The following is a 21,905-nucleotide window of genomic DNA, read 5'->3' as shown; positions in this document are numbered from 1 at the left end:
TAAAACAATATTAGAAATTTTCGACCATTCGGGAACTATTTTGCTTGAAAATTAACTCGCTTGTCATTTGACAATCTTTACTCAGTGATCTCCCCTGAATTTTTCGGCGTTAGTGTACGAATAAACAGAAGTCACCGCTTCAAAAAAGTGGACTACTTTCGGCATATGCAATTGACAGCATCAGGGTCTGAAATTTCGCTACCATTATTTGTTTGGTCTGACGACCCAAACAAATAAAAATGAAAGTGAAAGAAATATGTCGCAATGTTCAACGACTGTTCAAGTTTTAAGGTCATTATTTTGATATTCCATCATAAAGATTTATATGCCAGATGAATATTTGAAAACAAAATTGATCGTTCGATCAGTAGTCATTTTAAGTTTTCTTTATGAAATGTTTGTATAGTAAAACACCTAGTTAAAGAAATATAACAGAGTATACATGTATATTTTATGAAATGTGTGATGCATTCAATTAGAAGACATGTTCAATAATGACAAAATTAACAAATGAAAATATGTTTCTTTATGTACAAGTATATATTCCTTGTTAATGAACCTTTTATAGTCAGTGTTCTACTCCAATATCTTCAATTGAGAATTTATATAATGTAATATAAGAATTCCGATTTTCACTAGTCTTCTGCGGTGAGGGGGCACAGTATGAATTTCCGACATAAACGTAAATTACACACAGGAAAATAACATATATACAAAATAAATTCAGAGGAATGTTTTTGAATGGAGGTTTGTTGTTTTTAAATATTAACAATTTATTGCAAATGATTTTGCCATTAAAGTACATATAGATATATTCTACACTACATGTATTTTATATGCAGCGAAAAGTAAAACAAGTTCTTGTAGAAAGAAAAATGTTTCTTTTGCATGTATAACAATATCTGCACATTGAAGCTGATCATTCAATTTTGATCGAAAAACAAGATCTATATCTTTATGTTCTACGATTCCTTCTAAACCCTTTGAGCAAAAACATACGAAGTTATTAAGAATAATCAGTCATATTCAGAGTATCATTAATTCTCTTTAAAGTCTCTTTTAGTTAGATCTTTCAATAGCTGCAGCTAAACGTTTATGCCAACGATGTGTGCTAAATGCTAATTATTTTTTACTAAATATGATTCTGTTTTATGTTGCTATAAATTGCTTCGGGCTGTGTTTCCTTATTCAACATTTCGTAAAGCCCATCTTGGTTTATCGTGTTGTTTGACCTTGCAGTATCCGCATCAAGTGTTGTATAATCGCCGTCAGCATCTACTTTATGCTGCAACATTTCATAGAAACCGTCATCTGTTTGTGCTGCTATTTCATTATTTGCGCCTGTATCACCAGATTATACCATCATTAATATAATTGTGCGAATTGTCTTCAATTGTAGAAATTTTCTCAGTAGGTTCATGATATTCATGTAGCATTTCATGGCCATTATTTTGCTTCCTGAATAAGATGAAGAAAAATTTAGGAATAAAGACAATTCATTTTTGTTATGCATTAGGATTACCAAGAGAAATTACGAAATCTTATGCTAGGTAGTAGGCACATATACAAATAGAATTTCACATGAGCTATCATATCAAATAGAAAATATTTAACGAATTCAAAAACGAGTTATAAAGGGAGCTTCTTGCGAACTATATAACATTCAATAAAGAAAGGTATTTCACACCTTTTAAATTGTAACCAATGATATTCAAGCGTTTGCATCCCTTGATTTCCAAATATTATTTTATTATAGGATAGTTTTTCAACATTTTTTCTTCATCGACAATACAATTTATATATAAAAACTAATGTGAATATCTGACTAAACGTATATAAAAAAAACGTTTCGCGCTTAATGTGCGTTATTAATTAGGACAATGTTATATTACTACTACATGTATACATATATGGTTTTATTTCATTGAAACATGTTGTGCTGTGTAACCAAAAGGTTTAAAATCTCTAAACAAACTCTTTGTTACTTCTTTTCCTGAATTTGATTTTATTTAGCCGTAGTTTATTGCAAAATTACAAAAACATCGCAATAAAATAACTAATATAATGATAGTCTATATGTAAATTGAAGCAAAAAGTCTTACCGAACTTTAACAACAATCACCGTAATAACTGTAGCTATAACTGCCATCAAGATCACTAACACTGGTACAATAATGATGGTTGACCCGCTGGACTTACCTTAAAAAAGTGTTGTACGGTGCAACATAAATAAAATAGGATAATTCAAAGTCTTGTCTAAAGTATCAACTCTTAAGACGAATATTTATTGTTACTTCGACATATATTTTGATATGATAAAATAAGAAATATTCATCACACACCGATTTTGTGACTCCGTAAACATGGTATTGCACGGTCGTGCAAATATTTTGACGTGATGTCATTTGCGTTATACAAACAGCGTTAAGACCCGCTAAATGTTAGCGTTACACTACTGGCATGCGAGCAGTTCCCGTACAAAAATCACAGTTACTTAATCATTATTTTTATTACGCTCACTCACCAATATTTGAATGTTACACATCAATATTCGGCTCGTCACACAAATCATGGAAATTCCATCATGTTCTAAACATAGAATAACCCTTACTTATGAGGCCTCATATGGGGTACCGAAATTATCCATTATTTTGTATGAAGAGAAGTAGTTCCCGTACGTAAAATCTAACCCATTATAATTATACAATTTTATTATATCGGACCTATTTTTCATTTACAATTGTTGAACAGACCATTATCTAAGAGATAAATAGATGTAATTCAGGAAATAGAGCGTAGACTAAACGCGGGTATCTATTACCCGGTACCGTTACCCCAACGCATTCATATGCAGTAACATGCTTGTATGCATGATATTTTACGCATCAAAGCCATCAAATTATTATTTATAGTAATATTGGTCAACATTCTGATAATTAAACAATTTTTCATCTCATTGCCTACTTATTTGTAAACAGGTGGTATTAGTGGAAAACCCTTTAACAAGCCTCACGTGTAAGTATTTTTGCGCATGCGCGCAAGGGCGGAATCCCCCAGAGAAAACAAGGTCACGTTTTGACGACGCACAGGTGAAAGTGAGTTAAAATGAGACTTTATATACGTACTGCCGAACTGACAATTAGATTTTGTCTCGTTTATGTATCTGCTTGATTTGATATGAATTTTTGAAGAAGGCAAGTAAAAATCAAGAGTTTAAATGAAAAATACGGGTACTGCTTCTGTACGGGAACTGCTCGCATGCCAGTATAGGCACGTTGAGTAAATAAAGTAATATTATGTTTGCCAGGGGCTCGCATAATGTATTTTTTTTATTCAACTCGTTCAATAAATTCAGTATTGAAGTTTCATTCAATTTCATCTATTTAATACCTATAGCGGTAGATCTTAATCTAAGAAATTATTGTGAAAAACCCAAATACATTCAAATGGTCAGTCTAACTAAAGTTTATGGTTATGATAATATATTTAGCCGTGCTTGATAAAGAAGAGCGAATTTGCGCTCTCACAGTCATGATCACGCATATGGTATTGTTTGGCAGTATTAACCTGAGACTGTTTTGTTTTGGGGGCGGCTTTTCGGTAGTTTCTTTCTTTTACGATTTATGCATGTTTTCTTTATTCAATTTATAGTAGTTTTCTCGATACTTAAATCCATAATCATGACCGGCTGTCCTTATTGTAAGTACAGCGTTGTTAAAAGATCGAGTCCAGAACAAACCATATTTTAAATTGCTTCCAATTTAGCACTTTAGATGTATGACAGGGAAAAAATATTTCTTTTAATTTTCATAATTTTATTAATATGTATTTTTCATTAATTACGATATGTAAAATCGTTCAATGAATGATCGACAAACATTCAGTGAGATCAAATAAGTACTGTTCAAATCCCCACAGGGACTTTTGATTCTTTCATGTGATGAAGCGATCCAGCTAGCTTACAACACGCCGGTGGTTCTACTCAGGTGCCGGTTCGTGCCTGAAATAATACACGGAAGGCCACCTGAGGTCTTCCTTCACGAGTAAAGAACGTTGCCATATGACCTATGCTATGTTAATGTGACGAAAACCCAATCAATCAACCAAACAAACAAATAGGCAAACAAAGTATCTGATTAACATATGGGGCAGTCAAACAGATAAATATGTCATTATATCCTAACTATATCACATAATGTAAACATTTTTTAAATAGTTATACAAAGTAACATACAACATTTCCTGTTTGAAGAATCAAATCATAATTAAATAACATCAATGGAGGACAATTTCTTAGATTTAAATGTAAATTTGTGATACCAACTTATACAAATGTTTTATCTCACAAAAGCAAGTTATTGTACCTAAAATCTTATTAAATATAAGTTTGTGAAAAATGATTAAAGTTTTTGGTATATAAAAATTGTCTTATTAATATTTAAGCAGATGTCCATACCCTTTTTTATAACGTAGTCTGGCGAAACAGATGAACAGCTTATTTAATTTCAATAAATTATTTACCTTCTGTTTTTTAATGTGTGTTTGGCGTTGTTTTAAATGGACTGTTAGTTATAATTGTACTACTTGTAGGTGCATATGTAGAGCTGTTTGATGATGATGTTACCTCCCTTTGATATGTTGAAGTTATTGTTATTGTCTTCGTAGTTTTCGCTTCCCAGTTTGTTGTTGTTGACGTGAATTTTGTCGTACTTGTGTTTATCTGGTCAACTGGTGAACAAAAAAATTAATTCCAAGAGTTTTATCATGGTAACAGAAATGTTTTATTTTCATTTGTTAGTTATTTGTTATCCTTAAAACGACTACTACTTTTGCAATGAACTAAATGTGTATTCAAGTATAGTCATAAATTCGAATTTCTTAATTCTAAAAGGCACTAAGCAGATGCAATTTATTAGGAAGAATTTAGTGTTCAAGGTTGCTCCTGTATGCACAGTTTAGGGAAACGCAACTGCTGAGCAACATATATTCACGGTAGAACTCAAAATAAATTTAAAATGGATATAGCGATAGCCCTAGCACCGGCTTGAGTGGTACTCAAACTTAACAAAACGACTACCGAGTCATGAAAACTTATAACGCCCGCACGTATTTCATCAAAGTAAGTTTGTTTGTATGCTATTTTGAATATTTCGAATATGCCCATTCATTAAAGTAATGTTTTTGACAGAGTCGGTTTTAGGTTTCAGCTTCTTCAAAAAATGACGAAGTATCTAGAATACTTTACCATGTAAGTTTAAGAATTTTGAAAATATATGATGAATTAAAGCCAACAGTCATCTGGCCATTAAGTAGAACACCTTCCTATTTTAATAGGCGTTTCCACGCTATTCGAATATCTGAAGGAGAACAAGGAATTCGCTTCACGGAAATCACAGGCAACACAATCACAAAGTATATCTTTATAAATGGTTATATAGTATCCCAGTAAACTTGCCAGATAACAGGACGTAAGTAAAAAATTATTTCACTCTAAAAGTAAAATGTATTGTTTACATGTCAAAATGAAGGAATTCTATCGCACATAAGTGACAAACATACATACAGACAGACAAACATACAAAAATAGTTTCTGTCAGAAGGGTCAATGTATGTTAAATATACAAAACATTATTAAAGCCACAAAAATTGATTCAAATACATAAAAAATGGTTATTCTCTGATAGTTTAGACTATCATTTGAAAAAGACATTTCGTAATTTAACTATAAGTTAAACTTTTGTGGCACCAAATATCGTACGGAGAAATTCTCTAGACAAACATGTCCAGTTAAGTCGTGAAAACAATTAGTTACAGAAAAAAATAAAGAAATGTTGTGTAAACAGTGTTAGATGTAGATAAAATTATGCAAACATTAAATTACACAGTTATCAATTAGATTAGCTTTTATGCACAATAAACAATTAAAAATCCTGTATGTTGTAGTTAAGGATGTAACCACACTTAAGTGAACTTTAATATATGTACTCGTATATAATTACTCTTGTAAAAAAGTTTTCAAACATCCAGGAATATTTTAGATATGTACTGCAAACGTTTATGCGCATTTTAAATTATCATTGAAATATATGTGAAAAAGTTGGCTAAGACTTTATCGAAAATATATTTCTAATTACCTCCCTTTATTTGCATGAAAATGTGAAATCGGTAAAATCTTTACAAATAATGTTTATTGGAACTTACACCATTGATAAAAGTTCTTATCATATTTATGATATTAGAACATTATTACTTTGAGTAACAGGATCTTTAACGGTGGAACAAGCGTGGATATGCCGGGCGTTACATTATGCTACGTAAATATATTTGTAAGCGTACCTGTTATATAATACACTGATATTACCCAATGTCCTCCACAAGTTTCATTTGTGTTGCCTTCACAAGGGTAGACACAACCATCAGCTTGCCTTGCAAAGCTCATAAAATGTCCACAATGACACTCATCTCCACTCTGTAAGTAACACAAAGCTTGTACTTTTAATTATTTTCCCTTGCAAAAATGATTGTTATAGAAAACCTTAAAGGATTATTTGTAAGCATTTTATCTATCTGGATTATTGTTCAGATCAATTGAAATGCAATGAATTTACAATCAACTGTTTTTCCAAAGTTGCAAAAAACAGCTCAGAAACGGACGAATCCAGGAAAGATACAATAGTCAAAGTGTTACATGAAGATATGCTGGTACTGAATGCAAAATAAATCTTTTACCAGTGTTGAACGAATAGGAAAACCAAACACCTAAAAATCACACGTCCAATACTTGTTTGTAAATTTGTGAATTTCGCAGTTGAGCCAAAATTATTTATACCTACATTGTAAATGTACCAATTTTGTAAATATTTTACGATTATGTACCAAAATTATGTACCTTTAGTACAAATCGTATGGAATATATGTACTGTAATATTCTATATAATATAATTTGTTCTTGTCATTATTTATAATTTATACAATGCATAATTATAAATGAAATGTTATTTTAATGTTAATTCATTGACCATTCAGCATCAAATATTGATAACAATGAAATAAGATGAACGTTTTAGGAAATGACACAAATGTATAATTAGGATCCTTTTTTAATATAAGTATATTAAACATTTCCTTCTATTTTTATCACCTCAGTTCCTGCATATCTGTATCCGCCGATTTTACAATATTGAATGCATTCTTCCCCACTGTTTGTCTTTGAAGTGCGGCTTTTCCCTTTCAGAATTCTTTCTGGCCCATCCAAAAAGCAGCCAATATAATTTACCTCTGTGACAGCTGTAGTGTGACAAGATATTGTTATAAGACAAGTTGTTACAAATGTTATAATATTAACCTGTTTCGGCAAATACTCTTTAGGCTGCATTTGATATTGTCATAGTTTCTGAATATTCAATGTCCAAAGTTGTCTCGTTTTATTCATTTTACGATGTATTTTGAGTTTAAAAAAAATACCAAAATAAAATGGAGAATTACAACATGTCAATAACAGTTACAAAGTATTTTAATTTGTTTATTTATTAATATTTTGATTTGACAGAAAAGATGACTACTATAATTGTACCGATGGACCTTATACATGTATAAATATATAAGTGGGTGAGTCTATCAGGAAACAAATCATGTTCGGGAAGTGATCAAAATAAAAATGATTAAGAAAACAATTTATCAAAATCAATTAATTGGATAATAAAATGAAGCAGTTGGCACTTGCAAAATAACAGTCATATTAAAAAGATGACGGGGACGAAATTTAAAACAAAAGTTTCGTAAAATATTTTTTGAAGAAGACAACTATTTCCCAATGTAGAATTATAATAATATTTCCGTAGGAGAGTCTAATTATCAGCTATAGAAAAAAGGTTTTCCGATGATTTGCATGCATTGTTATGTTCATCATTCATATTTAGGATTACTTTCAATGAAGAATCTTTCGTTTAGTTATATACATGTTTATGTAGTTTTACCATTTAGATTAACATATCTACAACATTGAATGTGTTCACACTTTTCACATGAAACTTGGCATTGTGTCCGATTTTGTAGTCAATCTTGGTGTTTCTTAAACATTATAATTATAATACTCTCTTCATACGGAATCTCATAAAAGCCAGATAAAAACAAAAAGCTACGATCACTTAATGATTCAAATACTGTCAGAACTATATTTCTATCCACTTAATGATTCAAATACTGTCAGAACTATATTTCTATCCACTTAATGATTTAAATACTGTCAGAACTATATTTCTATCCACTTAATGATTCAAATACTGTCAGAACTATATTTCTATCCACTTAATGATTTAAATACTGTCAGAACTATATTTCTATCCACTTAATGATTCAAATACTGTCAGAACTATATTTCTATCCACTTAATGATTCAAATACTGTCAGAACTATATTTCTTTCCACTTAATGATTTAAATACTGTCAGAACTATATTTCTATCCACTTAATGATTCAAATACTGTCAGAACTATATTTCTATCCACGTAATGATTTAAATACTGTCAGAACTATATTTCTTTCCACTTAATGATTTAAATACTGTCAGAACTATATTTCTATCCACGTAATGATTCAAATACTGTCAGAACTATATTTCTATCCACGTAATGATTCAAATACTGTCAGAACTATATTTCTTTCCACTTAATGATTTAAATACTGTCAGAACTATATTTCTATCCACTTAATGATTCAAATACTGTCAGAACTATATTTCTTTCCACTTAATGATTTAAATACTGTCAGAACTATATTTCTATCCACTCCACTTCATGGCAACAAGGGTTGTTTGAAAAATAGTAGTTTAACAGTGTACGGTATTGCCAAACACAGTGTTAAACAAAATTTAAAACTGTTTTTGAACTCCGACTTAACTTAAGCACATATAACCTGGCCATATTGTGAGTCTTATCCCCGCAATCTGTTTAATCGAACTTATTACATGTACTTAAAAAACTCGTGTGTTCATAATTATATTCATGTCTTTTTGTTACTATACAGAATGAGTAAATTGAGTTAAAAGATTTATGTTTCATTAGAAACACTACATGTCCTAAATAATTTATTAATAATATTGCAATGAAATTAGTACAGGTTTTTTGTCATTATTTCATAAGAAGTAAATTCTTTACTTATACGAGACATTGTTCTTAAAAGAGAAATATAAATATCTGAACTGTTTAAAATGTAACTTACCTAGCAATATGGATGTGTAAAGGATAATTAAGAAACACGTTATCAAAAACATGGTAGCAAATCAACTTTATAAGATTTGTAAAGAAAATCACAAAACAGTCAATGCGAGACAGAACAAAAAAGGTGATTAAATCTTGATTACAAAATATCTCACACTTGTTAATTATTGATGCGGATGTAAAAACGGATGTCATCATATTGTTTCAATAGCTACACAGCTATTTCAATGATTCACATCGGTTTGAAAGTCAACAATAAACATTATCATCATAACGAGTGTCTGACTATTTAAGTGTATTCTTTTAAATTCATAAAATAATTTGCAGTTCGGCAGATATCTGTCTTTTGCTATTATAAACATAAATATACATATGACAAACACACAATGATGTAAAATCACAAAAGAATATTATATCATACTGTATTGAAATAATATTAGAAATAGCAAAACATATATTGTGTTTGGTTTAAACAGTATTTATTTCATATAATGCAAACAATTACAATTATGGTACAAGAACATAATATAAGACAGGATTGAATAGGAAGTCAAAGACTTATGTAGATATCTTTTCCTGGAAATTGTAAAAGTATATTAAATTATAATGTTACAGCACGTACAAGTACAGTAGTTACTAACATGAAATAATTACATAATTACACATAGAAATAGTGAAATAAGTAATGAAAATACAACAAACGAAAAAAGTGAAAATATAAACTAATGTTCGATCATATTTAATTGTTTAATTAAAGGGTACGGGAGAGAGAAAAATGCTCGGTTTTAAGTCTAAACAACTATTTTCTACTTAATGAAGTTGAATCTATAAACAATCAAGGATTGTAGTAAAATAGAAAAGAAGAAGTATAGATAGAAGGATAGTTCTAGAACTCAGAGAGCGAGGTGTGGCCATTGTCATTAAGAGAGTGATAGGTCAGTTATAAAAAATGGAATTTTTGCTTACGTGTCAACATATGTTTTTGTTGTTGTTTTTATCAGGAGAATTTTAAATACATCCTGGATATAAGACCAAGTGTCTTATTATCATTACATAAGAGGCAAAGTATAAATCATGATGATATTGTAAAAAATTTTTAAAGGAATGCTGAATTATAAAAGTACGTGATAACTTACGTAAAAACACTAGTAATGTTTTTGTTAAGCATATAAAGAGTTAGGAAAGACGAAACCGCTGTGTGCTAGTGATATAGTAATGTACAAGGTTAAATATGTTGGCATTTGTTTCATCGCTGAGACCTCTGTGGCCAAAGAGTTTAGTTGACAATGTAACTGTTGTTATTTGTTGGAGCTGTTTTTTGAGAATGGTCCTCTGGCGGTAAAATTGATTATAATTTTTTCTAAAAAGTGACATGAATCTTCAATCTCACCGCACTGACAGAAGGGATCATCAATTATGTTTTCAGAAAAAAGATCTTCATTTAGAATGCTGCAATGAGTTCTAAGACGTGTGTGTAAGATTTGGGACTCACGGTTACCTGTACATGTACTCGTATAGACTCTGATTCCTTAAAGGTATATAGAATACAAAACATATTCCTTTTGTGATTTATAATTGATCATTTCTTCTATCAAATGCATTTCTCAAAAATTGTGCTTACATTACTTAGATTGTTGATTATTTGGATTATTTCTTCGTATTTATCATTTCTCGTGAAAATCTATGGAGGTTTGGAAAAGAATATGTCAATTAGAAATAGATTAAATTTTGATGAAAAAAAATATAATGATCTTCAAATACATTTTCTATTTTAACTAAAAAGCAATTGTAAAGTTATTAACACATAAAGATTAAATTATACTTGTACTATCAAAATCTGACGAGCACGTACAGGCTAATATAAAAACCACATGAAAATAATTTTCAGTGAATACATATACATAATTACTGTGTTAGCTAGTTTTCATGACAATAGGAAGTTAAATAAAATTTGTTCTCAATATGTTTAAAAAAATATTTGATTAGAAATATATCAAATATGATTAATTATGAAACAAATGAATAATTGTTTATGGTTATCTTTTTAAATTGTGTGGGTCCCTGTTACAGAAACGCTGTAAGTTGAGTTTCTTGAAATACTACCAAATAATCATACGTGTCTTTTAAAATATAATGTATACACAAATCGGATAGTAACTGTATAGATGATGTACATATTAATTTCTGTATAAGATGACAAATGAAGCTTCCTCTCATTGGTCTATATAAAGTTGTATAATGATGTTAATAGCCTAGCCAGTGGTGACAGGGGACACTAAACCCTAGAAAAATGGTATTTCAAAATCATATCAACTTGCTACAATGTCAATGCACCATATGTCTATATATATACAATTCTTAAAACATAAACTAATTATTTTGATTTTGTTAAATGTTGATATACAAGTCCTCGGGTTGGTTTTCCTTATTTAACATTTCGTAAAGCCCATCTTGATAAATTATGTAATTTTTGCGTGAACTTTGTCTTTCAAGAGTTGTATACTCGCTGCCAGAATCAACTTTATGTTGCAACATTTCATTAAACCCGTCAGTAGATTGTGCTGCTGCTGCTGCTGCTGCTACTTCATTATTTACATATATGTGATCTGATTGTTGTAATATTTCGTAATGAACAACGTGCGAATTGTTTACTTTTTCAGAGTCATCAGTTGAAGCCTGTTGTTTTCCGGGAGCCTTTTCAGTAGGTTCATGATATGCCTGATTGATATTATTACCATTTCTTTTCTTCCTGAATAAGACAAAACGATTATTCAAGAATAATTAATAACTATCCATTTTTGAAACTTATGAATATTTTCAAAACAAATAAGTTATGTCAATATATTTAAATTACATTCGACAATATTTGATAGGTTTTTGATTCAAGCGTTTAATATCTACTCTAAATAAATTCTACGTTTCACGTAGATCTATTCATAAATAACATATGAACATGTAAAAATAGTTTTGCTTTAAAAGTACATGCTATTTCATTACTTTTCCACAATTTTTACTTAATTCATATTCCTGTATGCAATATTACACAACTCAGTAATTGTAAAATGCATAATGAGATTATTGTCATATTGTTATAAAAGTGTGAACCGAGTTAAATGATCACGATTTTGATATTTTACACAAAACAAATGAAAAAAAAAACAGAAATGTTGTGATTTAGACAAGGTAAAATAAAATATTTAAAATGTCGACTCCTTTGTAAACGTTTTACGAACGGATTTCACATTGACTCTAGAAATGTTCTTTAATTTGAAAAAGAGGAAATGTCGCTGATAGAAATGTATCAATTCAGAGGAAGCCAAAGTATGTTTCTGAAACCAAACAACATATATGTTCAATGAATTAACCAAAATTCAATATAAGATAAAAAAAATCCATTGTTATATTCCGACCGGTCAAGAAAAAGAAAACGACAGAAAAAGCTGCTCGTTAACCCAACTAAACCGCATTTTTTGTTCGGTAGATGGTCAGAACAAAGTAACATTATATGATATGGAATGTAATATTAATACCGCTTCTTCATAAAGATAACAGCCAAGACTATGACAAAAATTGCAACCAAGGTCAGTATTACTGGTACAATAATGATGATTGATCCGCTTGACTTATCTGGAAAAGAAATATGTTTAAAAAAGCAATATAACAAAATATGCTATAATATTTTGCTTAAAGTACACAATCTTTTTTCCAGATATTTCATTATAATTGAAATAAAAGGATTGTGATAAATATTTGTCCGAAATATGCTCACCAAATTATAGGTTATTACATACAGAACTGAAAAACAGTAACTACCAAATATATATATATATATATATATATATATATATATATATATATATATATATATATATATATATATATATATATATATATATATATATATATATATATATATATATATATATATAATATATATATATATATATATGTAGATATATATATATATATATGCAAACAGCCCGGCAATGCTATTCCTTTAATGTCTATTATTTCGGGTGTCATAGACATTTCCAGCTTGAATTATATTATTGTCTAATCATTGTACACTGTAGTAAATATGACAAATTGTTTGATTCAGAAAAGGTGTTTACCTTCCGTTCTTGTTTGTGACTGGCCACGGTGCGTTGTTTTTATAGTCTGTGTTAAGCCATTACTAAATGAAGTGCCGGTAGGTACAAAGGTAGAGTTGTTTGATGCTGAAGTTACATGGTTTTGACTTGTTGAAATCATTGTTATTTTTGTCTTTGTTATAGTTTCCCTTTTGACTGTTGATGGCTTGAACATAGTCGTTGTTGCGTTTTCCTTGACGACTATTGAAAATATAAAATCTATCTTAAAGGGTATAAAGCTACCGATATATCTTATGATTTTTATTGAATTTATAAGTAGTACATTTATGTTGTTTTGATAATCTTGTGATTGATTTGACAAAAATGTCTCTCTTATTTGACAAACATAGTCATGATATGAAACGAAACAAAATAAAATGTTCCGAACAAAATTATATCCTTCTATTCAAGTGCAGCAATAAATTTTTGAATGCACGATTCGTTTATAAGCAAATGCACAAAATATTATACAGATCAATAAAATGTTTATTTAAATGACTATTAAAACATATATAACATATCTTTAGTATATATATTCTCAAAATGTTAGCAGCAATAATGTTACCAAATAGGGTATTTTGTACTTGACATTTTTTAAGAATTGTAAGTATAGCACGTTAACATACCTATAACTTTATATACGGATATTGCCCAACCTCCCCCACAAATTTCATTTTTGTTTCCTTTACAAGCATGTGTGCAATTGGAGGAATTTGTTTTCACCCTCTGTTTGTTTCCACAATAACACTCGCTTCCATACTGTAAGAAAAAATTGTACCTGAACTGATTATTAAAATGTCCACGTCGCCAAAAATGTTTGTTATAAAGGTAGACCACCCCTAACTGGCACTGTAAGTAACTGTATTATTGGCATTATAGGACAGTTATATGCCTTAAATGTCACCTGTATGCAAAGTTCCATGTGGTTTATGAGTTTTGAACATTTTTTCTGAAATAAAAATTTGCCATTAGAAGGGCTCTTTTTCAGAAATGAAGAAGCTCCATTATATTATCATGATGAAAAATGTTTTCCTACTGATCATTGTTTAGAAACAAGTAAAAACATTCAGGTTACAAATTACACGAGCAAAATTATTCTTTCTTAATAAAATAGTTTAAATATGTATAAAAATGTTACCCTACCCCGCCCACTTTAAACACTTTTTTGACCATTTCCCTATGTAAAAAACCTTACTCAAACTATCCCTAAAATTACTACAATGAGAGACTGTTTTCAAAGTTTCCAATTTTCTTAAAAGTAAATTGGTTGATCTTGCAAAATATTAGTCTTTATTTTCTTAAACTTTGAAAATAAATGGTACCATATTTGCTATTACATTTAGCAATAAATGTTTTCATATTTACATTAAAAAACCTTACTCAAACTATCCCTAAAATTACTACAATGAGAGACTGTTTTCAAAGTTTCCAATTTTCTTAAAAGTAAATTGGTTGATCTTGCAAAATATTAGTCTTTATTTTCTTAAATTTTGAAAATATATGGTACCATATTTGCTATTACATTTAGCATTATTAAGCAAATAAATGCCTACAATAATTATATAATTAAAATCAAACATTTTTTCTTTCATAAGGGATCTGAGAGATACTTAAAAATTGTTAAAAATAAACAGCCCCTTCTGGAGTTTGAACCAACGCCCCTCAGTTTCAATGCAGTTGACAGTGATCTAGCCTTTCAAAGTGGAGGAAATGCATAAGGGGTGTAGTGTATTCCTAAATAATTGACAATATTTTAGAAATTGTGTCGCCGTTTGATTGGTAGTATAAATAAATAATCAAGTTTGTAAGGATGTTATCATGTTTTGGTTACCTCAGTTCCTGCATATCGGTATCCATTTGTTTTACAGTACTGAATGCATTCTTCTCCACTGTTTGTCAATGAAAGGCGATATTTCTCTGTTAGAGTTCTATTCGACCAATCCTTAAAGCATCCGATGTACCCTTCCGGTGTAAAGGCTGCAGTTGAAAAAAAAAACATGTCATACTCGTCTCGTTATGTACTGAGTACCTAATTATAATGTCATTGTTTTATTTTCAGTAAATAATCAATTATCAACAGTTATTCAGTTCAGTATCATAATTGAATTACAGTGTTAAAGACGTTTGTTACAGTTTTCGTATAGTCATGTTGTACATATATAATATGCGGAATGATATTATTTTATTGGTTCTTTTCACATTTCATACTTATTCAGATCAGACTCAATAAAACTAAGAATGCGACATCAACTATCAAATTTTTTCCATTGCATCAGATGAATCTCATTTTTTCAGAAATTCAAAATAGAATCATTTAATCAAAAATGAGCGTCAGACCAAAACAACTTAACAAGAAATATTATTTACAACATATCGGCCTGGTTTTGTGGCATTGTACTCATCTGAGTATAAATGGCGAATGTACCGGTTAAAGTAAAAAATTACTTTAGGTAAACCACCCCTAATAGGCACTATAAAAAACTTTACAATTGACAAAATAGGACAGTTATATGCGTTAAAGGTCACCATTTACTGTTTGGTTTATGAATTATTGACAATATTCTGAGCTAAAACTTTGCTATCAGAAGGGCTCTTTTTCAGAAATGAGGACACTGTAAATAATCTATGCTATCATCATTATGAAATATGTTTTCATAAAACAAATAATAAAATTCAAGTTACAAATTACACGAGCAAAATGACTGATTCTAAAACTTATTTGACCATTTCCATATGTAAAAAGCTTTAATCAAAATATCCCCAAAATTTACTACAATGAGGGTCTGTTTTTCAAAGTTTGAATCTAAATAAGTTTGAAAGTATATTAGTCAATCTTGCAAAATATAAAATACTTTTATCGTGGAAATAATGGAAACTTTCAATAAATAAAAGTAAAACTAAAATAATTGTATTTGGATCGAATAAACCCGGTAATTTCCGTTTCTTTCTTAACAACGAACCACTTGAAATAATAAAGGAATATAAGTACTAAGGAGTGCTTTCCTCATCTTCAGGAAGTTTTAATAAATCAATGCATATACTTTATTAAACAATATTTAATCTTGATATCCCAAGTGATTTACAGTTGAAATTATGTGACCAAACTATTGTTCCTATACTTACTTTTAACTGCGAAGTTTTGGGATTCGAAAATCTAGATTTAATTGAAACGGTACACAATAACTTCCTTAAAACTATTACTAAAAGCAAAAAAGTACTCCATTATATAATGCTATACGGAGAGCTTGTGCGCTATCCAATGGACATAGTCATTAAATCGAGGATGGTAAATTATTGGTGTAAATGAGTTATGGGTGACAGAAATAAAATTTCTAAAGTATGTTTTGATATGATGGTCAATTCTTACACAAGTTATAAATGGTTACAGTGTATAAAACAATTTTTAAATAATACCAGTTACACATACATATGGGAAAACCAAATAAATATCAATCTTAAAAAGTTCAGTATGACAATAAAGCGTACATTAATTGACCAATTCTTGCAAAACTGGAATAGTTCATTTACAGGTTCCTCAAAAGGGTCTGATAATAATTTAATACTAAATCCGACAATAATTTCGAATAGTACAACAAAACATTACCTAATTATCTTAGATTGACCTTTTTCACTTATGAACAGGTAACCACAGGCTCCCTAAAGAAACAGACAGGTGGAGGCAGTCTTTTGTCCCTCATGCTGAACGAAAATGCCAACACTGTCAAGTAAACGATTTGGGAGATGAGTTTCATTATATTCTTTCCTAGCCTCTAGGAAACGTTACATAAAATCGTACTATTTCAATAGGCCAATTTCCTTAAATTTTCACAACTTATGTCTTCTAAGTCTACCAAGGAACTTAAAAATATCGCCCTTTTCTCAAAAGAGAAATAATGACAAGATTTAAAAGATAGTCCAAATAAACATAATGCAAGTGGTCCAATAAGTTAACCTTTCCCTTTCTTTTCGAAAAAAGTCGGCTGTAAATAGGAGAAACATTCTCCGCATAATACACGGGGGAGAATCACTAACATATACAAAAATATTTAATTTGGGAAAAGTTTAACTTTTGACTACGCTTTACAAACCACAAAAACTGGGATAGCTGCTCTATTTCGATTATGATATGCAAGAAAACATATCAATCGTAATTACGCTCTCCAATCGGATTAAGATATTTCTATCCGGACATATATTTTTATGCAAACACTAAATAATATTCAGTTTCTTTATTTGGTTCTAAACATCCTCTTATGTCTGGAAAGACCTGAGCAAGTAACATTTCTTTTCTATCTAAAATTAAGTGGTATGGAGAAAGTCCATTAAGCAGAAAAATGCGCCGTTCGTTATCATTTATATTTGTGCGCCATACGTTATCATTTCCAGAAAATGCCCCGATAGTAATATTTATAGCGGTTATTCTAGTCAGAATTAGCATGAATGCTTAGATGACGACATATTACAACTTTTTAAAGTCAGTAGTTTCAGTTAATATACATATATATTGACGGAACAGTGAATTTTAGAGAAAAAGCCGTACGTAACAACGATCAAACCGGCGGAAAATTCTCTCGCTTCGAATCTGGTGACCAGCATTTCAGAAGAAGTACGGGACAAAACATCATAAAATAAAATGCTGTGTGCCCAGAAAATTGTGGAGAAGGTTGTTATATACCTTTAGACTAGAACATTACGAATTTCAGAGAAAAAAGGGAAAAACATACTTTTTGGCTGCATCCGCCATCTTGTTTGTTTGGGTAACGAACGGCGTAATTCTCCCCCGTGTTAACTGCTGAAGTTTTATTGAAATAACTGATCACCATTGTAAGATGACGTGCAGAGCGCAACAATTTAAGGAACATGTTTAAAAGTTTACATTCATTTCGTGCCCGCTCCATAACTTTTAAACCGCTGTTGTTTTTAAAAAAATTGATCACCGTTATAAGAACATGTGTATACAATTCGTGCCCGCTCCATAACTTTTAAACTGCTGAAAAAATTGAAATAACTTGGCGCGAGTAAATACCATAATGAGACGATGTGCAGAGCGCAATAATTGAATTGCTACACCCAAGGTCAAGGGCACACTTGCAGGTCAAATGTTAGAAAGGCTTTATTTTGTGTCTATCCATAACATTTAAACCGCTGCAATGTTTTAAAGATAACTTTGCAGATATGATAACAATTATGATACCATTGGCAGAGCACAATAATCAAGTCACAATCCTGAAGGTGAGGGTGACCTTCAAAGGTCAAATGTAAAAAAAAAACATCTATTTTTTCATGTCCTCTCTGTAACTTATTGACAATTCAAAGGTTTTTTATTTACTTGGCACAAATGATTACCACCATGATACAATCTGCAGTTCAACATTCAGGTTGCTATCCCCAAGGTCAAGGTTGTATTTTCTCAATAACTCTTTACTTAATGGAAGATTTTAAATATCACGGCACAAGTAATGACCATCATGAGACTATGCGCTTATGATATGCATGGCATAACATCAAGGTCGAGGCTGGTAAAGGGTCAAGAAGTACACATTTATGTTCACTGCGGAAGAGAATTTAGCTGTCCTTCAGACTGCCTTGTTTATTATTATATACTATTATTTTAGTGTCTAGTTGGAAAGGACTGTTGATTAAGGATCAGTTATTATTCTATGAATACCATTCAACCTCGCAACATGAGAATAACGAGGGACATTGACTTTAAACCAAGCCGACCACTAGTAAAATCTTCGCCCTGCTGGGGAAACGCAGATAATAACATTCCTGCATTATTCCCCCTAACAGCGCAAACGTCAAAACGCGATTCTTTTTTAACCCGCACTTCCCCAGGGGCAAAGGCGGTGGTTACAAATGACTGGTGTATTACAATAATGCGCAAAGATCAAAATAGGTCCTCATAATCCCACTGGTTTAGGAAAAATTGCTTAATGCTTTGAAGGACTTTTATAAAACTTGGATCAATTGCTTACCAAATTCAGATAATATGTATGCCAGGTGTGACAGCTCAAGGTCGGGGTCACACCTACAGGTCAAAGGTTTTGAGACTTGGATTTTGTGTCCACTCCTTATCTCCTTAACCCCATGAAGGATTTTCATGCACCTTGTCTCAAATGTCAACCTCATCAAGATCATATGCAGAACTTTTCTTGGGGTTACCGCGGACAATATATATATACTAAATAATGGTGTTATTTTTTGAAACCTCCTAAAATTAAAAAGTTTGTATCTGCAAATGGCGGTTTGCAAAAGGGTACTTTAATTTACAAATGGTGAAGAGTTTGGAAATGGGGTTTTACAAATGGCGTAACTATCCAAACCTCTGCTTTACAAATGGCGTCATGTTTACAAATGGTGTATCCAAACACCTATTTTCAATTATCGGCTGTTATTAGATGTAACGGCTGTTTTGATTGTCTACGAAATATGTACGAAAAACAAAAGTATAATATGTACGAAGAAGTAATGCAACCTAAAAGAAATGTTTGCAAAACTAAAACAAATACGTACGAAAAACTAAAATAAAATATGTATGCAAACTAAAATAAAATATGTATGAAAAACTAAAAGAAAATGTGTACTAAAAACAAAATATACTCGTATATATAAAAAAAATACGCCTGCAAAAAAAAAACAAATATAAGTATGAAAAATTTAAAAAAAAAGAATTAAAAAATTAACTTTTGCATATGTCACTTTTATGCCAACGTATCTAAATGAAAAGTGTACAGTTATCTTAATTTCAGTTTGTTTATCGTCACTGGACGCTAAAATGTTGATAAATTTTATATTCAGCATGGCATAAATCAATTTCACCTTAAGACAAAGCAATAATTACTTCCATTAATCTTTGTGAGGAGCAAGTAATTGTTTTTCACATTATAAAAATAATTTTATAATAAAATGTGTGTCTTTTTGAAGACTGCTTTAAAAGAAAACATGTATTCATTCCTAGGGCATAGGCTTCCTTTTGTCGAAAAGTAACACTAGCGGAGTCACATTTAAATATCGCATGTCACTGAATATTATTTAAGATTATGGGGAATAGCACGAATGTTGACAATTGTAGCTTGATAAGGAAATTCGGGAGGTTGCAGAAAGAAGTTACAAAGTGGGAAATTATAAAAATCAAATTAACCTACGGGACAATTGAAGTCAAACTGTTCTTAAGTTACAACATGGTAACCGTTTTCTGTTTAATAGTCACCATTTTCTTACTCATAGCATAATTAAAAAATGAAAAGTAAAAATGTAACATGCCCGGCATTAGGTAGTATCCTTGAAGTCTTCAAATTTATATACAGCTATTCATTAGTTATCACATGATCACTAGTTTCCCTGTGGTATTAATTAATGCTTTCTAAACAAGCGCATAATACAATATATGATTTCTTCTTTGAAAGGTAATATGGAAAGCTAAATTAAAAGAATTATGTTTCAGGACTGCATAACCTTCATAGTGCCCAAGCATTAGTGAAAATATGTGTCTTGGACGCAAATTTTTTGATAATAACATTTTGATTAAAACTAGCATGCCTATTTCTAATACGAATAGCTAAAATATAACTTACCTTGCGATATTGATGTATGACTGATAATTAAGATACATATTAACAACAACATTATAATCTTGTGATTTGTATAACAAATAAAACACGAAGCATTCGTATAAAGAAAACTATAATTATAAAACTGAAATTTAATAATTAAAATCCTCCTGCACTTGTTGATTGTTGGTGCAGATGCAAAACGGATGTAAGCATATCTGTTTCAAGAGCTTTACAGCTATCTGAGTGATTCATACCAGTTTCAAGGTCAACAATGTTATACATCATTGAGTGACTTCCATTGGATAAGTTCAAAGCTGCTTAACTTTTGTTTGGACGATGTTTTGACCGTGGTTCTGCAATTGTGTACGAGTCCAATAGAACAAATTGTATCCATCAATGTATAATGACCAACTTTCACGCCACAATTTTTTAACACTGCATAAACTTGTTCCTTATTTGAAATGGCACTATTGGACTCTGAAAACGAGACTAGATAGGGTGCAATAATGTTTTATATATTATAGCATAAAATCGGCTATTTTTCCCTCTGTTTGCCTCTGTTGTTATAATGGAACCTAAACCATGTGTTAGCATAGTAACGCGCTCTTGTTATAGCCCGGTTTTACCTATGCGCTATACACACAGGGCCAAATAAACAAACAAAAAATGAAGATTTGGCATGTTTGCCAAAGAGTCATGCGCTCTTGTTATATTGAAATTTTTGATTGGAGGGCCACAATCGCTTAACGGCGAGCAGCATTCAAGTAACTATGCCGGATATACGGCGTATATACATCGCCGAAAATCTTGGTTGTCGCCCTTTCTAAGGAACGGACAGTTGTCTCTGTCATTCAGTTTAACTTACAAAACAAGATAACAAAAAATGAATGTGAGAAAATGTTGTTTTATTAATGTTTATATTGATAATTGCTCTTTATTTTTCTTTGAGAGAATAATGTTTAGTGCCTGATATAAACATGTGTGCTTGAAAAAAAACGTCT

General features: G+C 30.6%; 1 protein-coding gene across 2 annotated transcripts; it reads right to left on the bottom strand.

Annotated features, from left to right (window-relative positions):
* Positions 1 to 370: 370 nt before the first annotated feature.
* On the bottom strand, positions 371 to 21,125 carry LOC132753330 (uncharacterized). 2 transcript variants are annotated; one of them, XM_060743773.1, is made up of 11 exons: positions 20,926 to 21,125; positions 15,180 to 15,325; positions 13,975 to 14,107; positions 13,331 to 13,549; positions 12,749 to 12,845; positions 9,220 to 11,967; positions 7,142 to 7,287; positions 6,337 to 6,469; positions 4,522 to 4,728; positions 2,103 to 2,199; positions 371 to 1,458 (listed from the first exon to the last, which is right to left on the bottom strand). In XM_060743773.1, the coding sequence occupies exons 1-6, from the start codon at positions 20,975 to 20,977 to the stop codon at positions 11,607 to 11,609; spliced, it is 1,008 nt and encodes a 335-aa protein (XP_060599756.1). In that variant the 5' UTR covers positions 20,978 to 21,125; the 3' UTR covers positions 371 to 1,458; positions 2,103 to 2,199; positions 4,522 to 4,728; positions 6,337 to 6,469; positions 7,142 to 7,287; positions 9,220 to 11,606. The 2 variants fall into 2 exon arrangements, with proteins under 2 accessions (XP_060599756.1, XP_060599763.1); XM_060743780.1 differs by lacking the exon at positions 2,103 to 2,199.
* Between the last annotated feature and the right edge of the window lie 780 nt (positions 21,126 to 21,905).

The sequence above is a fragment of the Ruditapes philippinarum genome, unplaced genomic scaffold (assembly GCF_026571515.1).
Source record: "Ruditapes philippinarum isolate M1 unplaced genomic scaffold, ASM2657151v2 ctg1925_1_1_1_1, whole genome shotgun sequence".
Lineage (NCBI taxonomy): Eukaryota > Metazoa > Mollusca > Bivalvia > Venerida > Veneridae > Ruditapes > Ruditapes philippinarum.
This window is presented reverse-complemented; position numbering and strand designations above follow the sequence as displayed.